The sequence below is a fragment of the Sceloporus occidentalis genome, unplaced genomic scaffold (assembly GCF_023333645.1).
Source record: "Sceloporus occidentalis isolate IW3139 unplaced genomic scaffold, rSceOcc1.0.p SCAF_6, whole genome shotgun sequence".
NCBI lineage: Eukaryota > Metazoa > Chordata > Lepidosauria > Squamata > Phrynosomatidae > Sceloporus > Sceloporus occidentalis.
This window is the reverse complement of record NW_028316986.1, coordinates 121,318,042-121,333,866: the sequence shown is the minus strand read 5'-3', so window position 1 is coordinate 121,333,866 and position 15,825 is coordinate 121,318,042. Positions and strand designations below refer to the sequence as shown.

The 15,825-nt window shown below is 39.5% G+C and overlaps 1 protein-coding gene across 2 annotated transcripts in view; it reads right to left on the bottom strand.

Moving 5' to 3' along the window:
• ME1 (malic enzyme 1) overlaps nucleotides 1-15,825 on the bottom strand; it is a 161,564-nt gene that overhangs the window by 45,059 nt on the left and 100,680 nt on the right. For both annotated transcript variants that reach the window (XM_089530833.1, XM_089530832.1), the window contains exon 7: nucleotides 826-935. In XM_089530833.1, the coding sequence (XP_089386959.1) occupies nucleotides 826-935 (110 nt within the window). The remainder of the gene's footprint in view (nucleotides 1-825; nucleotides 936-15,825) is intronic.

The following is a 15,825-nucleotide window of genomic DNA, read 5'->3' as shown; positions in this document are numbered from 1 at the left end:
TCATTCCCACAAAGCTGCTATCCATATCACGAAAACAAACAAAATATTACATAATGTATCCAGAAGGAAAAACAATTATGCAATGGTACTCTGTGTAAGAGAAAGAGTTTTCTAAAGCACATGCCAGAAAAATTAGGCCCCTGGTTACATGTTTACTTTGCAAACTAGGATGGGCAAAACAGGGGGCAACAAAGACAGCAAGTTCATGACAAGTTACGGAAAGGTAATATCAAGTATCCAAGATTTTAGTTCATATAGATTTTAATTGTGTAATAAGAAAAAATGTGTTCCCCTTTATATCTGTTACTTTCATAAATTTCCCCTGCAGAATGCCCCCACTCACACATGCCATAACTGGGCAGGGAAGACACCCCCCTCCAGTATTTTCAGGACAAAGAACACAGATCAGGGTGAGATGCCACAAACTGCCAGTGGCATGCCATAAAGGCAAAGACAAGGCCTTATAAAGTACCACTTTTAAAGCACAACAACTATGAAGCTTCTGTTCATACATTTTCATCCACCCAACCAAGTGAGCACTTTGCACAGCAGGATATTAGGTTCCCCCTGTACACAGTGTAGCATGTTGTTTCTGGCAAAAATACACCCTGCCTCTAGCCATAGCACTACAGCACTATCCTTGTCAATAGAGTGTGGGTGTCCATAGGTAGAGGACAAGAACTGACAAGGATTCTTATCACCTAGCATCATACGGCTCTTCAAGTGTGATCAGGGAGCCTAACTCATTCCCCCACCTTATTTATTCACATAATTAGATACATTAGTTTTTCCTCTTTAAATAGTATAGTAGGTATGTTTCATTACCTTGAATGTCATCGTTGAATGTGCAATACAGGTTGCGATATTTATTCAGGAGACGGAATGCATTTGCATTAGCAAAATCCTCAAACTGTATGAGACAATTTCTGCCATACCTAGAGGTACGAAATGACACAAACTTAAAGCAGAAACAATAAAATAGAGTTCAATTAATTACATAGTAGGCAGGTCACCTGTCAACTTTTAGACAGTAGAAGAAAATTCTCTGCTAAGTAGTTATGCTTGCTAACTAGCAAAGAAGCCAAATAAGCTGCCTGAAAATTATGGCCAAGGGAAAGCAATGTTTTCAAACAAGTGGCCATGTTAGTCTCTTACAGCATTAAAAGGAGGAGGGAAGGAGAAGGGGGAAAGGAATATAGCATTTGGTTTTTATTTCTGTATAAACCTCTGTGAATATGAATGTACTTTTATACTGCATCTGAAGAAGTGGGTTAATATACACAAAAATCATGCAATTAAAAAAAAAACACCAAGTTAGTCTTAAAAGTGCTGCCACAGTTTCCTTCTTTCTTTTCTTCCCCCCTTCTTCCACATTTTAAAGTGTGACACCATTCACTAAAAGAACAAGGGCATCAGTGTCAGATCAAAGTGGTTTTATACTTTTAACTGAAATGTAGTAAGTAATTTGATGTTTCACCACAAAAGGGCTTAATTAAATGGTAATATGTAGGGTAAAAAGTCTAGTAGAAACAGCCCACATGGATGCCAGAATAACTGTAGTGTGAATACAAACATCTGTAAAACATAGGGGACAAGGCTAAAACTGTAAACTGTGAGATGGATGGGAAAGATGCCATAGCATTGTAAAATCAATTTAACATATGATATACAGCAGATGACTTGGATGGCCCTTATCCAGCAAGGAGCAATGCACATATGGAAACAGAGCTGGGGACATGGATTTCCTCTTTTGCATATATAGGAATAGTCTGTGCAGATGCAAAATACTTTAAACCTATTAGCTATGAAGTGCAGCAAGCAATTGCACACCTTCGGCTGTAACACAACTCACATTTTACTGACTCTCCAATTAAGAAATGAAAACACACTTCAGGTGTCCTTTTTTCTCATTTGAGTATAATTTTGGGACAGAGCAACATGGAAAATTTCAATGGAGCTGAGAAGTTACCAGGTTTCCAACTGATAGTGAATACCATTTTAAGGAAAAACTACTGTCGCAAGGGATCACAAAGGTCAACAAGTTAAGACATCTCGGTACACAGAGAAAGCATTAATCAGAGAGTATAATCCTTTTGTTCTTTACTACCTTTTAAACTTTTAGTAGTATTCCAATTGAAACTACTAAAATGTATCATAAGTTATCTACAGCCTATCCTGGACAATACCCCTCACAGGCCTTTGGTGTTTAGAAACCAAATCAGCAACAATAGACTACAGAAAAGAGATAAAGATACAGGATCCAGATGCCAAGTCTACCCCCACGTCTACTCTGGCAACGTTATTACAGGATCTAATGAATGTCATGCAAAACATCAGAGGCTCATGCACTTGCTCATATTCCAATGTCCTTTATGCTGTATATTTAAAAACTAGCAGAGGAACACTTCCATCTCGCTGGGTCCTCTGTCACTGACCATAGTGTGGCCATCTTCAAACAAGGGAACTTCAAAGACTGATTTCAACAACAGTGGAGTGGGTGGTGGTAATGAGATAGCACCCAACCATTTTAATGTAAATGATCACTATTCAAGTACTTATACATTTTCCCCTATGATCTCATTATTTACAGTTCACCAATACTCAAACAATGTTTATTTGTTTGTTATATTTAATAAAAATAAAAAATAAAAACTTTATTTATATACCGCCTTTTCTATAGATCAAAGCAGTTTCAATTCAATATTCTCCAAAGAGATCAAATCGTATACATTAAACTCCTCCCCATTTTTATCCTCAGAAAAGTAGATCTCCAAGATCATTCAGCCCATTATTCAAGAGGCAAACAATTCCCAAGACTGGGACATAGTCCAGAGAGCCAACTGAAGTGTACTTTGCTACCCTTTCCTTTTCCTTTTGGTGGGAAGGCAAGGAGGGATCAAGGCCATGTGCCCAGCTGAGTTTCTCTATCCAGAGGCCCTGTTCAACACGAGTGCAACATAAAGTTCCACCAGCATGGTACTTGCCATTTCAGTTGCATACATGTGTACTGACCAACCTGTACACCAATGCACTGTATGGTGGGTGAATGATGAACTACTTTTATAAGATGCATAATTCCTTATATAAGCCTATAAAGAGTACAGCTGCCACTGCAACCTTGACTTATGCCAGTTTAATGCCTCAGCAAGATTCCAGCCCTGGTAGACATGGCCACCTCAACCACTCCCTCAGATTATCACTCTCCATGTGCAAAATATGAGTCCTTGCAATCTCTCAACCTACCTGCATAACATTCAGGCACACACCAAGCTGAGATGCAGTAATTGCACTTATACCATGCAAATTTGTGGCATAAGGCTAAAAAGATCAGTCTTTTCAAGCTTCCATTAAGCAGCCAAGACTGCATTGTTTTCTATGGCCTTTTGATTCATAAAACCAAGGTTGGCCTTTGAAACTATTTTCATTTTGGCTGTGTTTAGAATGAGGGTTTTTTGCTGTGTTTTTTTTAAAAAAACAAAACATTGGCCTGTTACAGACAGCCAAAATAAAGCTGCTTCGAGTCACAGTGGAGGTATGGTGTTTCAATGATGCACGCGTCCTAAGAGTCCAGAAGTTGCACCAAAGCCACACTCCAGTCCTTAGGGCTGGAGCATGGCTTTGGTGCAACTTTTGGACTCTTAGGACGCATGCATCATTGAAACACCATACCTCCACTGTGACTCGAAGCAGCTTTATTTTGGCTGTCTGTAACAGGCCATTGTTTTTAACAGTTGTACATTGACCTGAGGACTTAACATGCTAAGTAGTGATCATCAAACACTTTATGTGATAAATAAAAAAATGTTGATCTTTGATCTTTGAATGGTGAGATACTGGTTCAAATCTCTATTTGCCTAATACCCACCATGGGGTTCTGATGACGTTAGTCTATCTCTTTCACCTCATCCCACCTCACTGGTTTGTTACCTAACTACCCACCCACAAACTGCTTGAAGGAGAAGTAGGATATAATGCTCATTTCCTACTGTGCCTATGAAGGAGCCCTCTCACCTAACTTTATGAATTCAGCCACTCATCTGCCACAACTAATTTGGATGTTTTTACACAAAGCTGGAAATCTAGTCAGAATATAATTATACCAATGTAAAGTCTACAGTGACCAGAATACACATTTAAATTGCAGCTGCTTCTTTTCTACTTTCTATTCCATACTAAAAGCAATCATAAATGATATGATAGCCCTGTTTAAATATTTGAGAGGATGTAATATTGAGGAAGGAGCAAGCTTGTGTTCTGCTGTTCCAGAGAACAGGACCTGGAACAATGGATGCAAGCTCCAGGAAAAGAGATTCCACCTCAACATTAGGAGGACCTTCCTGACTCTTCCTGTTTGACAGTGGAACACACTCCCTCAGAGTCTGGTGGAGTCTCCTTCCTTGGAGGTCTTTAAACAGAGGCTGGATGGCCATCTGTCACTGGGGATGATTTGATTGAGAGTTCCCGCGTGGCAGGGGGTTGGACTGGATGGCCCTTGTGGTCTATTCCAACTCTCTGATTCTCTGATTCTGCCCTTCCAGACAGAGCATGCCCAAATCATTCTGCTGCCTGAGGCAGATCAGCAAATGGTACCTTCATCCATCCATCTCATCATACACAACACCTAAGTCAGAGGTGGACAAAGTGTGGTTTGTGAACCATATACAGCCCTTGGAATCCTTAAGTACAATGTCTGAAGTCCTCAAAGACCTCGGACCCCTAAGCCTTATTCTTTACCCTCAAACTACCCAAAAGCTTCCCAATCCACCCCAAAACGTGACAGTTTGCTTCTCATAATCATCCAAGCCTCTAAACCTTCCCGAAAAAAACAAACAAAAAAATCCTCAAAATCAGGCAACATAATAGCTAGAAGTGATCTTGTGTCACTTTGGTCATGTCAAAATGTGTTGATGTGGCTAGCTGGCCAGATGCTAAAAGGAAGTGTGTCCCCTGCATCCTGTGCAGTTGCTCACTTTAACCTAAAAGCAGGTAAATGGTTTTAGTACCCAAGAAATTCCACAATCACTCACTCCTAGCAGTAAAAAACAACAATAAGAAATTGGATAGTGAAGAATAAGCTGTTCTTTCATGACACCTGAAATCTGTAACCTGAGGTAGCTATCTCACTCTGCCTAATGGGAGAGCCACTGCTTCTTCCAGAGCTTTGTCAGGCTGTGAAAAAAAATGACAAAGAGTCCCACAGCAACTTAAAAGCTGAACATGATATGAGCTTCTGAAAAACGAGAGAACTTCTCTTTCAGTGGCATGAGATCATTTTGCATGCCGTCAAAATATACAAGTGCTATGTGTATTTTAGCTGTGCATCCACACAACTGCGGGTCTTTAAACTCCCATAAACCATGAACTTACAGTTGGATAATCACACAGCAATTTCTAGAATTCCTGGAGCAGAATGGCAGACACAATTGCATGTCACAAATCCAATACCAACATACTGATTTTTAAAAGGAATATTCCATACTTTCATTTCCAGATGTTTTCTAGATCTCAGTTACTATCTCAATTACTATTTCATATCCTATTAAATCTGAGGCTCCTAAAAGAAATTCCATTAATTATGTAATAACAGTCTTTCTCCAATCCCTTGCCCAATATATACTTGGTGGACAAGTAACTGTAATACTTGGTATAGATTAAGTCTAGTGATTATGATTGCCTAAATTTAGTTAAACTAAATAGACAAAGCAGACATGAACTAATTGTGACCATTTTAAAGGGAGGTCACTTAAGAATTATAGACATGAACTAATTGTGACCATTTTAAAGGGAGGCCACTTAAGAATTATAGCATTCTGATGAAAATATTACAAGGCAACATGCTCAGTTGATGATCACGCTACTTATTGTTATATACTGTTATATAAACTGTCTGATTAAAAATAATAATTGTAAGCTGCCCTGAGAGCCATTAGGGCTGAAGGGCGGGATATAAATACCTAAATAAATAAATAAATAAATAAATAAATAAATAAATACTTATTGTTAAATATTATCGCAAGGTGAATCTGTCAGCTATTTCAAACATGGCGTTATGGCATTAACCATTAAAATCTATGCTTACAATAAAAATAGTAATAGAAAATGAGCATTTATATGGTTTTAACTAAGGAGATTACCACATTAGCTTCACTGCCAGGATAAACCCGGGATGTAACTTTCTTAAGGCGGAACTTATTGCAGTCACCCATCGCTGGGCAGTATGCAGTCTGTATGCAACCAGGGTTTCTCTCACTGCTTTTCAAGAACAGGACAAGCTCAGAGAAACCCGGGTTGCATGTGGGCTGCATACTGTCCGGCGATGGGTTGAATGCTATAAGATCCACCTTATAATAAACTACTTGTACTTTCATGTTTACTAAGCAGTAGATATTGTTATGTATTTTATATGTATTATCCTACTAGAGAGGCCCCTTCCCCACCACCACTCCCTTTGTCTCGTGTCTAATTGAAAAGACATTTTCACAAAATTGTCATATGGCTCTTTGAGGGGTCCATTTGGACAATACAGAATTTTCCTTTAAAAGAAATGATTCTCTACTATTATTAAATATAATGGTACCAGCAGATAATGAAATTAGCATGTAAAATGGCATGCTACCTTCCAACGGCTACTCACATCACAATTAAAACATGGAAAGATTGCGGTGGCCTGAGTCAATAGGTTTCACCTTAACCTTTAAGTATCATGAGTGTATCAAATCAGATCTGTGAAATACATTCCAAGAAAATGAAGTAGATGCTATAATTTTACCATTATTTGGAGTGGGCAGTCTTAAAAATGCTATCCAGAGCAGTAATGTGGTGGTTTGTAAAGTGTAGTATTAGAAGGACTTGACTACATAATAGTGACTTATTCACTGAAATATAAATCTGGGAATTATTACAAAAACAAACTGAAGGCTTAAATACTTGCAGTTTCTGCTTGTGTCATACTGTGTGGCTTGGGAATGCTTACAGGCAAATCCTACACATATTTCAGAAATTTGCTCAAATAAGTAGTACACAGTAGTGCACAGAATCAAAGTACCTTCACATTTTCCTCTATGTAGAATGAGGCAGTGTATTCTCTTGCAATGCCATAAATGGTAACCGGCAATGCTATAAATGGTAATGCAGAGAGTGCGCCTGGCGGAAAAAATCAGCCGCAACGGAGCAGGGAAAGTCCACTCTGCCAGCATCCTGTTCGGGACTGCTCTTTTTGCTCTGTCTGCATAACCCACCCCCAATTACTTTTTTGAACCCTGGTGTCCCAGAGTCCTAATCCAACACTCAAATCATTACATCACACTGGCTCTTTGATATGTACAGAAGACTAAAATGGACCCACTTCAGTGCAATTAATATTAACATACCTGCTCTTCACACTTCCTTTAAACATTCCCTACTCTGTGGCTCATTGGTATAAAATGGATCCCTTTGGCATGTTTTTATAGCATACAAAAGAACCACTCTGCTTCCAAGTTCACATCTAATCATCCCTCTAAAAATGAGCCATTTCCACCAAACCATCACAAGAAGCTGACAGACACTGCTATTCTATCTGCATTTTGCCTACTGCCCTAAACCCTTTCCAGTCCTCATATCAACATACCAATAAACTCTTATGTTTCTCCTGAGCAGATGTTTATTCTAAGGAGTTGACTGGAAATGCAGGACAACCTGGAATGCTTCCTTCTGCTGTGGTAGGCATCTACCAATAATTGGATTCCTAAAGCCCCAGAGCCTGGGAAGCAACGTGAGTCAGAGAACATCTGGATTTCCTGATCCTCCTAGTCTGTTAGTCATAACTGTTACCCACTTCCCCATCTGGTGATGTGATTTCCTCCTCCCTTCAGGTCTAACGAGAGACCAACAAATCCAATACTTGTCCTCTACCAAAAGGGAACATCTTCATTTAAAGAGTTGTTATTCTCATTATTTTTAAGGATCTGAGTAATAAAGCTTATCCTTCTTTTTCCTTTCCTATTTTTTTTTAGTTCATGATCTTCATCTCATTCTCTTCTTTTCATCCCCTAGATTTCTTAAAATAAAACACTCTGTTCTTTTTTAGACCTATGTACCTGCTTTGTGCCAACTGAGGCCATGATCTATGTCTAGTACTGTACTGGCAAACGTTGTCTAAGGTACCATATAGAGATCTTCCCTGTCTCATCAATATAGTGTCATCCATTTGCGTGATGGTATAGCCTGGTTGCATACAATCCCTTTAACAGCCGCAGGGGTTTACCGCATACTGTGAATCTGTGGACAAGTCTACATAGGGACCCCCAAATGCAGTGTCCAAATGAGAATCAAGGAACACGAAAGACACTGCAGACTGGGCTAGCCAGAAAAACCCGCAGTAGCAGAACACGTTATAAATCAACCTGGGCATAAAATGCTGTTTGAAAACACTGCAATTTTGGACCATGCTAACCACTATCAAGTCAGAATGCACACGGAAGTCACTGAAATCTACAAACACCTGAACAATTTCGCCAGGAAAGAAGAAACCATGAAAGTAAACATAGGCGGGTTACAGACCGCCATTTAGGACGCACTCCGCGCGTCCTAGGGTTAGGAAGGGGCGTCCTAGGGTTAGGAAGGGTTGCCCCTTCCTAACCGGCCCTGTTCCCAACATGCGCGGAGCGCATCCTAAATGGCAGTGCCCATCCACATGGGCGCTGCCATTTTTACGTCTTGGACGCACAGCATCCAGATGTGGCGCACCGGAAGTGACGCCGCGAAGGTGCACTTTGCCCCTCACGGCGCCACTTCCGCGTTTTGAAAAGGAGTGCCATTTCGGCGCTCCTTTTTCACTGCGGCCGGAAGCCTCGCGGTCTGGCCGCTGGGGCTTCCCTCCGCAGCGAATGGTGGCGGTGGCAAACCGCCCGCTTTAGGGCGGTCTGTAACGCACCATAGTTTGGCTACCAGTCCTGAAAAACACCAAAATCAAGACTCAGGGTCAGGGGTCTTCCCAGCAGACAACGGATCACTAATTAAATAGACACTAATCTGCCTCGCATATCCTCCCACCCTGAGGCCTGTCAATTCATCAACAGACCAACACAGAGATTAACTTGTAAATTACTTCTTATCAACCAAGGGTTGATATACCCCACACAGCTCCATGCCACCATTCTCTGAAGATGCCAGCCACAGATGCTGGCAAAACATCAGAAACAAATTCTTCCAGAACATGGCCACATAGCCCGAAAAACCCTCAAAAACCAATCCGTTAAATTGCAAATGTCCAGAACAGAACCTTTCTGTAAAAGGATGTTTGGAGTCAGTGAGTTATTGGACCACCTATTCTTGCTTCTCCCTACGCTTTTAACCAACTTTTATCTTCTCTGTTTTATAGTTCGTTGTTGTCATGTGGCATCAAATCAGCTATGACTTATGGTAATCTTATGAATGAGAGGTTTTTTTAAAAAAAAACACACAACCATATTATTAAGAGCCCTGTTCAGATCTTGCAAAGCTTGATTGAATCACCCCATCTGCAATGAAATCTTTTTTTTTCTACTATCTTCCACTTTGCCAAACATTGGCCCTGTACACATGGGCGGCAAAACGCCACTCCTCTTTGCTGTGCAGCCGCTCTAGACAGCTCCTTTTTTGCGGCATCATAAGGGCTGTAACACAGCCCTATGATGCCGCTTCTGGCAAGAGGCTTCTGAACGGGTGCATGCACCTTTGACATCACTAGGGCTGGGTGCGTCTGGATGCCCAGCCCTATCAAGCCGTAATATCACCACAATGTGCCTGTTTGTACCAGGTCAGAATTGCCTTTTCTAATGAGTCATTTCATTTCATGATATGTCCAAGGTACAATAGACTCCACTTATTCATTCTGGCTTCTAGTGACAGTTCAGGCTTGATTTGCTCTTGGACCCACTTGTTTGTCTTTTTGGAGAGTTGTGATGTCCATTAAAAAACTCCTTCAGTAGCTCATTCCAAATGACTTTTTTTCCTTTTCATGTCAGCTTTCACAGCCATACAATATAATAGGAAATTTCTTCTCAATCTTAAATTTTTATGTTTACTGACAGTTGTTTGCATAAGTGGAAGGTACCTTTGGTTATGCAAAGAGAAGCCTCAAATTCCCATCAGTTACATATCTTCCTAATTCATCTCCTATTTTCCCTGAAGGGCCTCTTATTCCCAGAATAATGGCCAGGAGAACATCAACAGGAGGGATGCAAATGAGCAGAACTAGATTCTGCTTTCTTGTTGCTGTGTGACTTCAAGTCATTTCTGACCTATTGTGACCCCAAGGGGTGTTCTGGGCAAGATTTGTTCAGACCGGGTTTGCTTTTGCCTCCCTCTGAAGTTAGATCCAAGTAAATACTTATCTCATTTCCTTGTGTGAGCTTGTGTCAAAATTACGATATTTCCACAATAGAAACTTGAAATGCCATAGATTCCTTGTCTAAAACACTTACATTATTATTAAAAAGATCACAAAACAGGGCATTTTATATTTTTCACTTGGAACATAGGGCATACAATCTGTCTCACTAACTTCATAGCATGAATGTCACAAACCACACATGTAACAGAATGGAGGACATTGATCTTCTTGCCACAGTTTTAAACACTCTTATTTTGGGAATAATGTTGTTTTCAGTGGCAATCACCTGTACTTTGAGGAAGCATAAATCCAGTTGCTAGTCCCAATTAGAACAGACCCTTTGAATTAAGAGCTAAACAAACACTTACATAAATCCCATTTATGTGATTGGTGCACTCTAGTTAGGACTAGTAACTAGACTGGACATTACAAACAGTATAGCCTTTTATCTCTTCTAGAGTTCCTAGTGAACATTTTGACACTATATTAATAACAGTATTAAAAACATTATTTTATCACATTGCAATTTTGACCTACAATGCTGAAAGCCAGCACAGCTATGCTGAAGTCAGTTTTGGCTTAAAGAACAGTTTTAAATAAGCACCATATGTTCTTTATAAATAATGTGATTTTCAGAAAACAGGGTTTTAACTGGGGGAAGCTTGGTTTTAGGGTTTTCCGGGCCAGAAGCTCTTGAAATTAGCTTATTATCTCTTGAGCAAAAGAAGTCCTTAATAGCAACAGATATAAGCATAACTTCTTTCTTTTTAAAAAGTACCCTAGATTTCTAAGAGTGCATACATTCTCCGAGCCTTCCCTCCCACTGTCCCACTTACAATTTGGGAGAGGCCATGTGCCTCACTTCCTCATGAAATGTGAATGGAGATAAAAAATGGTATATTCTCATCTGGATTCTAAATGTGGATGTTCTTAGTGCTAAATATTTTACTGTATTACCATGTGGATATTTTAGCTATACTACTATAAATTCTAACATCTCAAGTGTGAATAAGCTGCAGCCAAATGCAGCAATTAAAAAACGTATTACACTGTTGTAAGAATATCAGCATGTGCATTGGGAGCATACTTATCAAATTTGCAGATGACACCAAATTAGGAGGAACAGCTAATACTCCAGAGGACAGGATCAACATTCAAAATGATCTAAATAGACTAGAAAGCTGAGCCAAAGCTAACAAAATGAAATTCAACACAGAGAAATGCAAGGTACTGCACTTAGGGCGGAAAAATGAAATGTACAGATATAGGATGGGAGACACATTGCTGAATGAAAGTACATGTGAAAGGGATCTAGGAGTCCAAGTAGACAATAAGTTGAACATGAGTCAACAGTGCAATGCGGCAGCTAAAAAGGCCAATGCAATTTTAGGCTGCATCAATAAAAGTATAATGTCTAGATCAAGAGAAGTAATTGTGCCATTGTATTCTGCTCTGGTCAGGCCCCACCTGGAATATTGTGTCCAGTTCTGGGCACCACAATTCAAAAAAGACATTGAGAAACTGGAGCGTGTCCAAAGGAGGGCAACTAAAATGGTGAAAGGTCTGGAAACCTTGCCCTATGAGGAGCGACTCAGAGAGCTGGGGATGTTTAGCCTGGAGAAGAGAAGGTTAAGAGGTGATATGATAGCCCTGTTTAAATATGTGAAAGGATGTCATATTGAGGAGGGAGCAAGCTTGTTTTCTGCTGCTCCAGAGAACAGGACCCGGAACAATGGATACAAGCTACAGGAAAAGAGATTCCACCTCAACATTAGGAAGAACTTCCTGACAGTAAGGGCTGTTCGACAGTGGAACACACTCCCTCAGAGTGTAGTGGAGTCTCCTTCCTTGGAGGTCTTCAAACAGAGGCTGGATGGCCATCTGTTGGGGATGCTTTGATTTAGATTTCCTGCATGGCAGAATGGGGTTGGACTGGATGGCCCTTGTGGTCTCTTCCAACTCTATGATTCTACGATTCTATGATTCTATGATTCTATGCAACTTTCCCTCATGTATTCTGCATGGTCAACAGACTTCACAAAGGGCTGCTGCTCTACTCTTTGGCAAGCAGCAGTGGGACTAATCTGAAGGTTTGGCAGGCTGAGGTATCAGACATCAGTTAGGACCACATCCAAACCAAAGAAGAAAACTGAAGACTGGACTTAAATGACTCAAAACATGAGATAAAAATACAAGCTAAGATGATGATTCCAAGTAGGGATTATCAGCCATTATGATAAGCAGATTTATTTCCTGTTCCATATCTTAACAGCCATCTTGATATAGCATCTCCTGCAATCATTTAAAGCTGTGGTAAAGATGCACTTTTTCTCTCAGTCAATATGAGCAAAATTATAACTTAAGAATCAAGTTTCCTATCCCCAATACTATCCTTATTTGGAGTTAAAGCACTTCATATTCTTCCATTATTTATTGTAAGATAATAGTCCCATGATGAAGTGCATATTGTTTCAGATTAATAGCTATCCTTATTTTGGAAAGTATTGAGTTTAACTTATGACTAATAAATATAAGCCCTTGAGACTATCTTAGGAAGATAAGATACATTTCTCCAGTATATATTTATGGATCTAGGCCAAAGAAACATATCTATTTCTTGTATTAGCACTCAATTTGTATTAAGGTTGCTTTTAGAATGGTAGATACGTAAATCAAAATAAATTCCCTTCCTTTCTTGATATATGAAATATTTCTTAGCTATTGTCACAGATACTTAAGTAACTAAAGTTTAAAGGAAAATTTTCACCCTCACATGAAACACAAGTACTTCTAAGCATGACGCAACTCTTGCATCAAGCTCAGTGTTCTAGAGAACTAAATACATACCAAGGCTAATGCATGAATAAAGTCAATTGTTCCTATGGGATGAAAGCAAAGACTTCTTTTCCTCTCTTGCCATGATCACAGACAACCTCTGGCACCAGATTAGAACTACAGACAAACTATGGTTGACAAGAACAGGCAAAGAAGTGGTGTCAACTTAAGGGATACCTTTTTCCCTGGCTTGCACTAGTTTATGTTAATATTGGTAAGAATTTATAAAATTTAGCAAATTAAATGTAATTTTTAAAAGAAGCCATAGTCATTCTCCAAACAAGAGCTCCTGTTTCATGCACACATCTTGCCCGTATAAACACTAGTGTTCCTCTTCCATGTAAAGCTTTCCAAGACTCCAAAACCAAAGGACTTTTCGGTTCAAGGCCTTCCCAGGCTTTAAACTGCTCTTCAGCGCTAAACTCTGATCACAATCAGAAATGAAGGCAAAAAGAACAAAAGTACAAATCACAACTTGTGAGCCTGTAAAGAGTAAGGTGTGACAGCATTTCCCTTTGCTATTAGAAAAACAAAACAAGGCAAAGCAAAAATTCAAAAATCAGGCCTTCCCAGACTAACCTCTGCTAAAACAGAATCAATCGCCCATGTTAACCAGCCCCCCCCCCCCATTATTGCCTCATTATTGTCATACTGTTGTCACTCCTTGCTGAGTTGTTTTAAATGATGTTATTCCACTTAAATGTTTTTATTATTATTATTTTGTATTGATGGGAGGGAAGGTAGAAGGGTGGGGGAGGGGGTTGGGGACTGTTCCATTATTATTTCCTGTGACTTTTGTATTTGTAATTTTCCTTGCTGTTACCCACCTCGATTTTCAAACAGGAGAGGCAGGATACAAATAATAATAATAATAATTATAAAAAGCCTTGCTATACAAAAAAAAAACCCCTCGCATTATTTTAAACATATTTTAACATGTTGGCCACAATGCTGTTGCCCATCATACCTACACTGGCTTAAGCTGCAACAGCACAGCAACAGCAGCAGTAAGCAAAATGGCAACAGACAGATACCCTCCAATATTTTACAGATGAAAACTGGAACACAGGGCTAAGAAACATCGGAGTATGGTCAAGATGATAAAATATATTACAGTACTGAGGAAGAACAAACAAACTAAAAGAGGCTGCCGCAGTTTGCTTTTTCCTGAACCAACCAGGAAGAGCACGATTTCACGTACTCCTCCTCTCCCCGCCACTGAGTTAATTGAATGCAAACTACTTTTACACTTTGAACTCAGTCTGCAGCAAATGAAATAAGCTGAGGGTAAAGGGGGGAAGTGGGAGGAAAAAAGAGAAACCGGGACATTGTGAAAGCAGCTGAAGAATACAGGATGACAAAGAATTACTCAGGACTGTCCCTGATAAATCAGGACAGTTGGAGGGTATGCAGACATAGTGATAATGAGAGTGGTATGGAAAGTGTTATCTAGCTGTAATTGCTCAGGAGTCAGGAGGGCATCTTTAGTGATGGAAATGGCTTTCTCTGTCCACTCCTAATGCTGCTATACAACACCACAAAAAGTGCATTGACATTATCATAATGGATGCTATGACAGCATAAATCACTATCATGATTGCTAGCCATTATTTAAAAATTCTGATCTGCACAAATGATAATGACACTCACAGATAACTTTAAGCAGGTTTTGACAGAACCATTCTCTAGAAAAGATAAACCTTACTGAAGACAAAGATCCCAGTGCCTGAATTTTCCACAAATTGCAGAGAACATAGAAATCAGGAGGTGTGTTTGCTTTGCCTCCATACAGGTTTCCCATACAAAGTAAGACACTTCTTTCCATCTTCTGCAGAAACCCAGTAAAAAGCAGTGGAAATATGCCTCTTTTCTTTTTGACTATCTGTGATCATAGAGAAATTAAGCAAGAAATTGGTGCATGAAGGCAGAGAAAAGATTCACCTTTTCCCATATATTCTATTTACATGCTACAGAAACAGGGCTTGCATTGGTGTTTGTCAAACCCAACTAATGTCTGGCTTTTAAGCCAAAATTTGTTAATCCCACATATTTAAAATAGTTTAAAACTGCCTCCATGATTAATACTGGAAAGAAAGGGAGATTCACAGGGGAGAGGGAGGAAATGAATCCATTAAGTGATGTTGAAGGAAGGCACTGCAACTGCACTAGGCCTACTGACATGGAAAATAATTGAAACAAGGCAGTCTTTTGAAATCAGATATGTTAAAAGAAAATACATATGAACTGTGTGCTAAATCAAAATACAATGTTACTTCTAGTTCAAAAATGTAGCATTTTAGATCCATTTTACACAATATATCCCAAATAATAAAATGAACCAAAGTTTGTATGCACAACAATTAATGCTTCATTAAGTGTTTAACTGGAAGCATGGGCAACTACACCATGTAATGTAATACTGAAATACAGAGTTTAAATTCTTAGGCTGCATCTACACTGCAGAATTAATACCTTGGCCCACTGCTGTGGAATTTAGCTGCCAAGGCTCAGTGCTATGGAATTCTGGGATTTATTGTTTTGAGAGATATTTAGCCTTCTCTGTCAGAGAGCTCTGATGCAACAGCAAACTGCAAATCTCAGCCATGAGAGTTAAAGCAGTGTCAAATTGCATTAAT